This window comes from Phyllostomus hastatus, unplaced genomic scaffold (genome assembly GCF_019186645.2).
Source record: "Phyllostomus hastatus isolate PE091 unplaced genomic scaffold, TTU_PhHast_1.1 phas_scaffold_760, whole genome shotgun sequence".
Taxonomy (NCBI): Eukaryota; Metazoa; Chordata; class Mammalia; order Chiroptera; family Phyllostomidae; genus Phyllostomus; species Phyllostomus hastatus.
Genome location: NW_025334040.1, coordinates 488906 through 501278, shown reverse-complemented (window position 1 = coordinate 501278; position 12373 = coordinate 488906). Strand labels below are relative to the sequence as shown.

The following is a 12373-nucleotide window of genomic DNA, read 5'->3' as shown; positions in this document are numbered from 1 at the left end:
GAGGAGAGGCTTTTGCAAAGTGAGGTGAGGGCAAAACAGCCAGAAATGAAGAGGTGAGAATTTCTGTCACAGACTGGATGTCATTCCACCCAGCGTGTGCTTCCGTGATCCTCAGACCTGCATGACGAGAACCCATTGTCCATCCCTCACTTTCATCAGCTCATGGTTTACATCGGCCGGCCCTTGGGAACATGGAATACAAGTCAGTGCTGTGACAGCAGTGAATTTAATGCACAGGAGTTTCAGAACATTAAAACACATGTACATAAAAAAGAGTATATATGGATAGTATATGCACAACTATGACAAAATGTGCAAAAATAAATATGGCAGCATATGCAGGATACTACAAATACAGAAAAAGAAATATCAATTCTTGGTGTAAAGAAGTATATACACTGGTAAATGCTAAGCACACCAATGTATTAATTCCTCACAAATTCCTGGATATTCTCTGTTCCCTAACAAAATTCTGTACCTTTGCCCTGATTTGAATATGCCACCAGCCTCACTTTCCGGAAATTCTTTTCACACCCATTTTACTTCCTTCCTCTTTTCTGACCCTGGATTTCATGGAACACAGGGGCCCTTAACATTTTCTACAACACTCTGGGGACACTGATATCTGAAATACTTATATGTACACGCTCTTGCTTCCCGCAGACCAGAAGTCTTTCTGGCAGTGAAAAGAAGTAGGGTAATTGGCCCCACAGGACTGATCACCATTATCTACAGGAGAGACCCCAGATGTGTGGATAGAGACATCCACCTGGTGAGCTGCAGAACCCAGCTGGGCTCTCAGGGCTTTGGGCCATGACCAGCAGGTGGCACTCATGGACCGCCCAGGAGCCTCTAAACTGTTGCTCTGTGAGGATCATTCTCTCAAAGGAATCTGGGCCTGGGGGCTGGGCAGGGTGCTCACTGATGGAGACTCAGTTGCTGTGTCCCCTCAGGCCTGCCAGAGTGCCCTGAGCACAGATTTTTGTGTGGCCTCAGCAAGGGCTTCCCCGCAGGGTTCTCCCCAGGTATGAAGCCAACCTCCATCATCCTCAGTTGTTATCTAAATTGAGCTCCAGCACCAGGGCTAGGGATGGGCTGGGCAGCCCCTGGATGGACACACATTTCAATGGACGGCCCCTCCCCTGGCAGAGGGTGGGTAGAAAGAAGGCCTGGGCAGCCAGCACCACTGTGGGCTCAGGGGCTGTGTGCACCATGGCCTGGACTCCTCTCCTCCTCCTGCTTCTCTCTCACTGCACAGGTAGGGACAGGCTTAAGGGTCCCAGGACAGCTACTGAGCTTGCTTCTTTCTTTACTTGCCCAGAGACTTGTGAAACTTTAACCTGAATATCTGCTCCATCAACCATGAGTGTCTCTCTTTCTGTGTGCCCTCTCCCAGCATGAGCTGGCTCAGCCCCTCCCTCTCTGAATCCCCAGGAACATCAGTGAGATTCCCATGCAGCCTGAGAAATGGATTTAATGTTGCCGACTACACACAGACTGGTACCAGCAGAAGTCACGGATCTCTTCCCAGTATCTCCTGTCCTACCTCATAGTCTCAGACAAGCACCAGGGCTCCGGGGCCTGCAGGAGGTTCTCTGGATCCAAAGACACCTCAGCGAGAATAGGGATCCTGCTCATCTCTGGGCTGCAGCCTGAGGATGAGGTTGGCCTTGCTGTTGTGTCCATTACACGAGCCCTGATGCTGACACTCTGCTGAGAGCCACAGGTTGGTGCGACTGAAGGCACATGTGTTCCTCCTCCCAGGAAAGCGCACCTCATCTCTGCCTGGGATCAAGTTTCACTTGGGGGTGACATCTGTTGTCACTTCTACAGACAGGACCTGAGTTTTCTCTGAAGAACAAATCAGGCCTTTCCCTCATCTCTCATTTAGACTGGCCGTCACCACTATGTCTCAGCTGTTCCTCTTCTCAGGCAACAGTTTTCTCAGAGAGAAACACCTCCCAGTGGAGATGCTGGAGGCGCAGACAGTGCCCAGCTCTGAGTGCAGGGGAGACGCAGTGACCTTTCTTCTCCAAATCATTTCACTGGGGCTTTGAGATACAAGAACAACATGCAGAAATGAATACCAATGTACCCACTACCAGTAAACCACAAAAAATTAACAAGAAAACTTACACACTAACAATAGAATTTTTTAAAGTTATAATGGCAACAAAGACAAGAAATACTTAAAGATAAATCTAAAACCTGAAAGTGCTATTAAATGAGAGGTACAAAGTATTTCTGAGATACATGAAGAAGACCTAAATAAATGAACACATGTATCTAGTTTATGGTCAGACACTCAATGTCCACGTGACTTGCCTGCATCTGGGGAGGGAGAGGCATATGAAGTTGGCTTGACATTAGGAGACCTAATCAGGGGGTCAAAGCAGAGCTTATCCCTCCCTCCCAGTCCCTGAGCTCAAGGCTGCCTGAGTACCCTGGGCCCCAGGGACACAGTGCTGGGCTGGAGGTGCCAGGTGAGGACACAGTTGTGGGAAGCACTCCAGTCACAGAGCAGACAAGACCTCTGGCTGGCTACCTGGATCTTCAGGTGTCATGGACAGGAGGGTTGGTGTAAGGGGAAGTTTGGGGCCTTAGACCAGGAGACCTGTTAATGGGACAGGAGGGGATGGGGGGTGGTCTACATTTCCTGGGGAATTGCTAAGCCTGCTCCAGGGTAAAGTGGGTCCATGGATGAGACACTCTGACAGCTGACACCACTCAGGACCACAGGGACTCCAGGGAATGCATCCCTGAGTCTGTGGGCAATACCTGTGCCCCCACCCCTCCTACACCTTCCTGCAGCTCTCCAACAGGCCAGGTCTGGGGCTGGGCAATGGGGTAAAAGAACTGCTGCACCCAGTCTTTTCCTGTGTCACATCCCTTGTGAAGTTCTCAATGAGCCCAGAGATGAGGTCACCTTCTCCAGCACTGGGAGCTCCAGACCAGTCAAGGGGCCATGGAAATGGTCCCCAAGACTCTAGACAGGGTCCCAGCTTCCCTTCCTGACACAGCACAGAAGCACCTTCCAGGGGATTCAGCTTGATTGTCCTGATCCAGGTCTGTCACCAGAACCTGTGTGATCACCTCTGGGCTCCAGTCTGAGGCTCAGGGTGATGTTCATCATTAGAGAGATGGACAGAGCCCCAATGTCACAGAGAGCTCCTGCTCTATGGGGACACGTGATCAAACCTGTCCCCTCCTCTCCTGTCTGACCCATCACTGCCCTGTCCCTGCCCCTGAACCAACACCAGCTCAATTTGGGGCTTGTGCTGTCCCTTTTGCTACTCAAGCTGGGGGGGAAAGTTTCCATTAGTCTCTCCTTAGAAAGCAAATGAAAACATCTGCTTTGGGGGTCACTGTTCTCCCAAAGCATAATTCTATTCGAACAAGAAGCAAAATTGTGGCTCAGTGGCTGGGTTGGGAGGAGGACAGACATGCACCGTGTGTGACTGAGAGAAGCAGGTGGTCAATGCCCAGTGCCCTGTGTGTCTCCTCGTGCCAGCCTGGGCTCACCTCATAGCTCCCTGAGCTCTGAGACCTTACAGAAGCTGGGTCTCCGTGTCCCCTGAGATCAGAGCTCTGCAGGGCCCCTGCATCCCCGGGGCTGGGCAAAGCCTCCCATTGAGGAGAGGCTCTCAGACCCCCAAGGGCTCACTGTCCCAGCTCAGCATCAGGATTTCCAATGCGATTCCCTGTCCAGTAGTTTGGGTGGAGGATGTTAGATAAATGTCAATTCACTTCCGCATGGATCCTGTAAACTCAAACCCATCACCTGACAGAAACTTAATTCTCTGTTTTTTTTTTATTAACCATTCACTCTGGAAACAATTATTTAGTCTCTAATGTCTTAAATGTATTAGACAGTCACAAGAAAATAAGGCATCACCAGGCTGACAAAGCAGGCCAAAGGGAACCCAGAGCAGTAAGAAAGCGGGACACACAGTCCCAGAAAACGATGCATCTCATGCACAGACAGGGATCAAAGTCACAGCCTCTGCACTGGGGGGTGGGGACTGACAGGAGACCCTCCCCACAGAAACAGCAGGGGCATAAGGTAACCTGTAAAAGTGAACAGTGTATGATATTCTCAGGTAACTCTGAAATATCTAATAATAAGCTCTGTGCTCCATGTTCTGTATTTAACTCTTCAGATGTCATTAGTGATGTGGAAATCAGTGTTTCGCTTTCATTCCATGCTACAGGGACCTACTCAATGTACTGCCGTAGTCAGTGACACCAGATTACATCCAAGTGCAAGAGTCATCCCCTACAACCCTTGCAGGAGAGCTGGGTGTGCCAGGAGGCCTGGGGCATTTGGGCTGCTGCTTGGTCCTGGGAGGACTGGGTTCCTGGACAGGAGAACTAGGAAACTACTTTTCTGAAGGTTGTCTGTTTGGGCAAGCAGTGTCCTAATTGTGTGTCACTTGCCATCACCTGCGTCCCCAGGAGCTACATGAGCCCTGAGATCTGACTCACACCCTTGATTCACATTCATAATCCCTTTCAGGAGTTGATCCCACCTGGTGTGCAAACAGACAGTTTCGGGTGGACAGACACACAACAAAAGCAAATCTGCATGAGCAAACTCAGCCCATGAGTCTTGGGGGGCACAAGACAAAAGACCCTTGGAGATGGGAGAGTCTCAGTTGATACAACCAGGCCTGAGCAGGCAGAGCGCTGGGGCTTCCCCATCAGTGCCCAGGTCCCTCTGCTCCTCACCCTCCTCACTCCCTGATTTGGTGACAGAGGGGGACTCTGTTCCTTCAGTGCCTCAGTAGCTCTATCTTCACTGGTCTGTGCAAGGTCCTAGCATCTGCTCTTTCCACATCACCCCAGGGGACATCAGGATGACACTCTGGTACCAAGAGAGGAAGCTGATTTGCATGAAGCATCTCCTACTCCTAAAGGGTCTGGGAGGCAAGAAAAGGCCCCAAGGACACCTCCTTCTACCTCAGGAGTCTGAGGAAGCCGTGTCCTGTGAGTGTCCCCACCATGGCCTGGATGGTGCTCCTGCTCGGGCTCCTCACTTACAGCTCAGGTCAGAGGAAGGGACTCTGTATTCTTGGGGGATACCACAAAGCAGCATCTTGGGGTGATCTTGTCTCTCATAACAACACCCATGTATTTTGTGTTGGTTTTAGGTGTGGATTCTCAGACTGTGGTGACCCAGGAGCCGTCACTGTCTGTGACTCCAGGAGGGACAGTCACACTCACCTGTGGCCTTAGTTCTGGGTCAGTCTCTAGTAGTAACTACCCCGGCTGGTACCAGCAGACCCCAGGCAAGGCTCCCCGCATGCTCATCTACCAAACAAACAGCCGGCCCTCTGGGGTCCCTGAGCGCTTCTCTGGATCCATCTCTGGGAACAAAGCTGTCCTCACCATCACAGGGGCCCAGCCTGAAGACGAGGCCGACTATTACTGTGCTCTGTCCACGAGTAGTGCCATTTACACAGTGATGTAACCCCACGGGGAAGTGCAACCTAAACCTCCTCTTGTGCTCAGAATGGCTCAGCTTTAGTGACAGAAGGAAAGAAAGAGGGTGGAAATGGTCAGGACGCCAAGGAGAGAGGCTCCAGGGCCCCATTGCCAGGTCCAGTGGCTCCTGTCTACATGCCTCCTCCAGTCTCCCCCAGGGTGTGCCCATGTGTCCCATGTGACCCTGGCACAATGGGCTTCCTCTCTTCCCCTGTCCCTAGAACCATGACGGGAGGAGGGCTGAGTGCAGACACATTAACCATCAGAGACTCAGAGACCACACCTAGCCTTGTAATCCTCCCTGTGTTCTAGAAGCTTTATCAAGTTGTGGTCATGTTGTGACTGAGCCTGTGGGCAAAGGCAATGTTTTATAGGCATTTAAATGAGAGTGTCACTGGGAGCTTGTAGGTGATGCTGGTCCCCTGACTAGGCTGCTAAGTCACAACGGTGTGTTTGTGAGCAAATCAGTGTTTTAACAAGCTCTCTCCTAAAGTATTTTAAGAACACTACAGTTTTAAATATACCTGTACTTTTATTATAAAATTTTTTTGAACACTTTTTGGTAAAATTTAATCCAGTTAAATTCCTGGTCACCATCTCTCCTAAACGAACCTTCATAAATGTGGAACCTTCAGGAACTGGTTTAAAATCTCAGGTCATCGATGAAAAGTATGAGCTGATTTCTCTTTTCCCTGGTTTTTAAAATGAAAACTACAACCACAAGTTGAGAGGATTTCCAGGGCTTACATGAATACTGATGCTCTGAGAAGACTCCTGTTTAGAAGTGGCTTCCAGAAACACTCCTCCCAGCCCTGGGCCCCCTCCCCTGGCACAGGGACAGGGGAGGGGCTGCAGGCGGTGTCTCCACACCCGGTTCCCCAGGGCGCCTGGCACTGGACTGTGAGGGGAAAAGCAGAGAGTGAAATGGTCCTTTTATTTACTGTACTTACCTTTGTTTAAAAATCTTAGATAAAATTTTATTTCAAGTCAACACAAAATCAATTTTAAAGAAAAAAGCTTCATATCTAGCATGTTGGAAATATATATATTTATCTGTGATTGTTTTCTGTAGCACTTATGGCATATGGATTCCTGGACTGGTTCTAAGAATCTAAAAAGAATCTATTGGGTATTTTATGAAATTTAAATCCAACCTGCAGTTTACTAAATGTTTTCTTACCAATGTTAGCATCTCAGTTTGTAAAAATGGCACTAGTTTTTGAAAACTGTAATGTTAGAGAAAATATAAGTGATAGTTATGGAAAAGTGGTTCTCTTACTGACATTTTGTCTATAAGTGCAAAATTATTACAAAATTAAAAGTTTCAAATAACTGACACGGTAATGAAAATATACTCCCTTTTCTCCTGGGAGGGTAAAGTCCAAGGCCAATGCCTGGTACAGGGCGAAACTCCTGAGCAGACAGGCAGCCTTTCACATGCAAACCACGACCAGGTGTTCTATATTCATGTTTATCTATGCTAAGGAAAAGAAATGAAAGTATTAATCATGTTTCCTAGCCACTTATTTCTATATACATAATCTCTGCAGAACCAGAAAAGCACAGCCTCTCATTCATCCAAGGGCTGAAATAAACCATTAGGATTCTATTACATGACAATTTCAGGACTCAATCCCTGTCAAGAGCCCCATTGTTCCCACAGTCTCTTCAAGTATAAGCTCCTGGCTGTGCAGCCAAAGTAACTCCATCTGGAAGCCAACATGCCCTTTTGACTTTTGCAGTATCTTCCCACCCCCCGCCCCCAGTAGACACAAAGACTTTGTGTTCCTCCCTTGTCTTTATCTGTCTCTACACCAGCTCTAGTGACAGAGCCCGAGGTGCCCCACCCTAGATTAAAGACAGAATCCTTTCCCAGCAAGTAGGCTCACTGGATCAAAGACACAGCATGCAGTCTGGGTGTGGCAGTGGAAGGCACAGAGCAAATCCAAGGGGTCCTGTCTCTTCCCAAAACCCACCTTGATTGTGACTTCTTTTAATGAGCTCCTGATGAAATGATGTGGCCAGTCTCCTTCTCTGGTCTGTGGGGCCAAGGAAATCTTACATACACTGGACCTAGTCAATCAAAGCAGAAGTAGACTTCCAATGTGAAAACAACAAGGCAGACTTCCTCCATTCTCAAACTGGGGAACAGAGTGGTTTGGAGTCCTTGGGTCCTCATTACCTCCCTGTAGACACAGAAGATAGGTGCAGAGACCTCAAGGTTTCAAACAACTAAGATACAAACTAAATAGTAGATAGATAGATATGTAGATAGATAGATAGATAGATAGATAGATAGATAGATAGAGGCTCCTAGAAGACCCTTTCTCTCTAGCCAAAGAATCTGGGAACCAGATGCCTAGCCAGAGAAAATCTTTGGGGCTACACATGCCCCATACCCTTCCACACTATAGAACCCCTGAACTGCATCCCCATCCAGGGTGTGAACTATAAGGGCCAGGGTGTTGGCCTGCATTCCCTCCCAGCACAAGCTGGCAGTGTCCCTTTGTCACCTGGGACAGTGTGGGTGATTCAGTGGAAGGGGACTTCCTCCCATTAGAGAGTCAACAAGCCTCAGCCAGGTAGGGCCAGTGGAAGCTGGTTAGCATTCCAGTTCTCCCACCCATGACTCTGGCTGCCCAGTGGGGACCTGAACTTCAACTCACCCCTCAGCAATGAGACTGGATGAGGGAGTACAGACCACAGCTAGTCTGCACTCCTGTGCCCCTGGCTTGTAGCTGTGGGAGCCAGTGAGGAGCTAAGCCTTGACCACCCAGTGGCATTCAGAGCTCTGAGTAAGGAATGGGAGGCAGACGAGTGGGCCATGCAGGGGCCCCCAACCCTCTTGTGTCAGTGCTGCCCTGGAGGGACCCAGTGGGGAGTTGAGCGGCCAGCCGGCTGAGCACAGCAGCTCCGCTCCTCCCTGTGCTTCCCTCCCTGAGTCCACAGGGCCTGGCTGTGGGCTCGACACTCACCCTAACTTGAAGGGACCAACTGGTGACAGTCACTGCACTATTTTCCCCAGGAAGGTGTCAAAGCAGGGGAGTCAGTGCTCCACCTCTGCTGGGCCAGTGGGAGCTGAACATCTACCCCCTGACCTCTGTGCTGCAGCTCAGCAGGCAGGTGGCCTGGTGAAAGGCAGAGGAAATGGGACACAGGGGCCCCTAATGCAGTCTTCCAATGTCCTGGAAATGGGAGGAAATAACACTGGTCACATCCAGAACCAGGAAAATGAAAACTTGAGGAAATCAAGAAAGTCTTCTGAAACCAACACAGAATGACTCAGATAATTAAATTGTGTGACAGATTTCTTCAACAATAGTCCAAAAATCCATGTAACCAGCAACTACAGACATTCTTGGAAAAAATGAAAAAGGACAGTAACTCAAATAGAAGGAGACATGATAAAGATGCCAAATGGAAATGTAGAACTAAAAAATACCAAAGGTGAAGTTTTATAAACCAATGAAGGAATCAAGGATACATAAAGCTTATCAATTATTTTATTTGTTTGTTGTATGTTTATAGATTGATTGCTGTGCAGTAGGGTACAACTGCTACTGCACAGCTCCCACCACCATGAGTCATCTGTGCAGGATGTCACCAGGGGGCGCTGTGGGTCTTCTCAGAGCTGCAAGGCCTGAAACCAACCCAAATGATTCTAATTCAATGGGCCCCATGCCCACATCCATGGCCTCAGTGAGAGGAGACAGCAGGTGCTTCCTCTCAAGGGGGAGACTCAGAGCTCACAACGAAGCCAGCCTCCTCCTGAGAGTAGAACTATAAACTGGGCCCTGGACCCAGAACTGGATGGTGCTCTGGGCTCCTATTTGCATAATGCCCAGCAAACACACCCCTCACCCAGGGAGCTGAGGAGGAGATAAAGGGACAGCCAGAGAGCAGTGCCAGCCTCAGGCCAGGGGATTTGGGAAGTGTCCACCATGGCCTGGACTCTGATCCTGCTCCCCCTCCTCACCCTCTGCCCAGGTCCAGGGACACTTCAGAGACCAGTCTTTGGGAGGGTCCTTCTGCCTTTACTCTTCATTCCTGACATGTGACTGTTTTTCTTTCAGGGTCCAGGTCTCAGGCTGTGGTGACTCAGGAGCCCTCCCTGACTGCGTCCCCAGGAGGGACAGTCCCTCTCACCTGTGCCTCCAGCACTGGAGCCGTCACCAGCAGTAACTATCCATACTGGATCCAGCAGAAGTCTGGCCAAGTCCCCACCACACTGATTTATGATACAAGCAGTAAATACTCCTGGACCCCTGCCCGGTTCTCAGGCTCCCTCCTCGGGGGCAAAGCTGCCCTGTCCCTGTCAGGGGCCCAGCCCGAGGACGAGGCCGAGTACTACTGTGTTCTGTGGTACAGCAGCCATCACCACAGTGACACATGCAGGGGGGAAGTGAGACATAAACTCCTGGTTCAGCCACAGCTCTGCTCCTTCCTGTGTGTGCAAAGCTGAACAGAAGCTCTAGAAAGTGTGTGTGGTGAGTGAGAGGCGTGAACCTCTGGATGTCAGAAGGCAGACAACCACCCAGATAGCCTGCACCCCACCTCCTGGTGCTCATACCCTTGTGTGATCCCTGCCTGGAGTGTGGGCTGCCCTGTGTGGGGACTGAGACAGAAGCTGTCAGGGGACAGTGAGAAGGTGTGAGCCCACCCTGGTCGAGGCCCAGTGGGAGCTTGTTTGGGCTGCATTTGGACAGGTTGTGTGAGGACCAACCCTCAGTTCAAGAGCTCTTCCAGACACTGTCACCCAGGTGTGGAGAGCCCAGGGACTTCCTGGGAAGGGGGAAGGAGAGGAGAATGAGTGCTCTGGAGATGTCACTCAGCAGCTCAGTGGGGGTCCCAGGGTCAGAGAACTGCCAGGTCATCAACTCTGTCGAGTACATGGTTCCCCCAGGGCTGGCCTTGTCAGTGGTGAGTGGGTGGGGATCACAGGTGACAGGGTGTGCAACGCAGTTGGGCTCCAAATGGCTGCAAATAAATTGTTCTTGTTGTTTTCACCTCAACTGGATGTGTAAGAAAAGGAATTTAACAGTCAGAATTTCAGCCTGCTGTGAGGAGGTGATAAGGACCAACAGGAGGACGTTATTAAATATATAGACAAGGAGGGTCCAAACCTTGGCTTAAGGGCCAAATGCACCCCAGGACGGCTATGAATGAGACGCAATAAAAAATCATAAATTAACTTAGAACATTAGGAAATTTCGTGGTTATTATGTTCACTCTTGCTTCATACACATGCGTGGCTTCAGTTACCATTGCTAGACGATTTCAGAAAATTAGTGAAAGAGCCAGTACATAATAGGATTACAACGTGAGAACAGTTTTTCTTATCAGCTGTGGCACATGTCAACAAAAGTATGCACGGACCCTTTTTTGCTGATCAGTTGTCGTTAGTGTTTGTGTATTTATGTGTGGCCCTAGATAAGTCCTCTCCTTCCAGTGTGGCCCCAAGACACCAAAGGGTGGACAGCCCCCTTCACAGGTATCGCAGGAACACGCTCCTCATGGGACAGCACAGGGACTCGCAGGACGATCGCTGCCCTTCATTCCCCCTCACTGGGATTCACCTGAACTGTCACTGTTTCACGGGGAGAGCATCTGGCTACCAGCTGTTGAGTTACTGTGCTCAGGCTCGGGCCGTGTGTCCTGGGGCACATGGAGGCCTTTGGGGTGCACTTCCCCACTGCAGGGGCAGCTTGTCCCCACTTAAAACACAGAGCTACTTCTGACACTACAGGCGAGAGGGGGCAGCATGAGCAGCCGCTGGACAGGGCGGGCAGGAGACTCAGTACTGATGCTCAGCGCAGGCAAGATGCTAGAGGTGTCATTGTGGGTCAGGACCCTTGTGGCTGCCCTGGCTCTGGGGACAGGGAAATAAGGGTCAATGGGAAAGCGGGAGAGCAGCATAAACACAGGATTCTGTCTGTGCAGGGGAGGCCATCCCGTCCCTCTTATCTGCCTCCACACCTGCTCATTAACATCCCCTGCCACCCCCACTGCCTCCTCCCAGGGCAGGGTTCCAGGGGGTGGACTCTCTGCTGGTCACATGGCTTCAGGAGGCCACACTCCCTCCAGACCCTGAGGCACTGTCCTGAAATGCCCTCATCTGGTTTGAAGAAATCAGTGTGGTGCATCTTGCTCCTCACTCACTCCCTCACCTACTGGTCTCCCTGTTGCACCAAAAGCAATGTGTCCACAAGAGGGAGCAGAGCAGCCTGGGGTTCAGAGAGGAAGAAGACACCTGTGGGGACCACACCCCCAAGGCACCCTAAGAACAGAGGGTCACGGGGATATGAAGCACAAAATGGGGAGTGTGGTCAAAATGCTGCCCCATGGGGGGCGTAGCCCCAGGGGACAGGGAACATCAAGAGAAACACTTTGTAAAGGATCTGATTGTCTAACTACTCTGCTGTGTACCGAAAATCAATACAAAATACTGTCGGCAGTACCTAGGTTAGGGTTAATGGGGACTGGAGAATAAGAAATGAGGGTTTCTAAATCACATTATAGAAAAAGACCTCTATAAAAGAGTGGACTGCCATTCATAATAATATTTTTTTATCAATCCTTGTTCTGATAATATTTATAAAATTAGACAAAATTATCTTAAATTTGTCCAAAGTCAGAGGTGTTGCCAGCATCAGAGTCAAGGGTAAGTGAGAACCAGCAGGAGGAACCACGAATCCAAGGCGTGAGCTCCTCCCAGGGCTGTGTTCTCACTGCAAAGGCAGGAAAAGAAAGCCAAAGCCTGGCCCTGGGGCTGGGGACCCAGCAGGAAGCCCTCACAGTGATGATGACAACAGCTAAAACAACACCAAATGTCTCCACCTGAAAGAATCACCCATATACAACTATGACCAGCTGTGAACTAACGGGGCTC

The 12373-nt window shown here is 50.0% G+C and overlaps 2 gene segments (V, D, J or C); both read left to right on the top strand.

Annotated features, from left to right (window-relative positions):
* Positions 1-4932: 4932 nt before the first annotated feature.
* LOC123810841 lies at positions 4933-5470 on the top strand. The segment is given in 2 exon segments: positions 4933-5047; positions 5151-5470. Coding segments are annotated over 2 exon segments (366 nt in total).
* A 3946-nt stretch (positions 5471-9416) lies between these two features.
* Positions 9417-9946, top strand: LOC123810840. The segment is given in 2 exon segments: positions 9417-9471; positions 9558-9946. Coding segments are annotated over 2 exon segments (435 nt in total).
* Positions 9947-12373: the final 2427 nt, after the last annotated feature.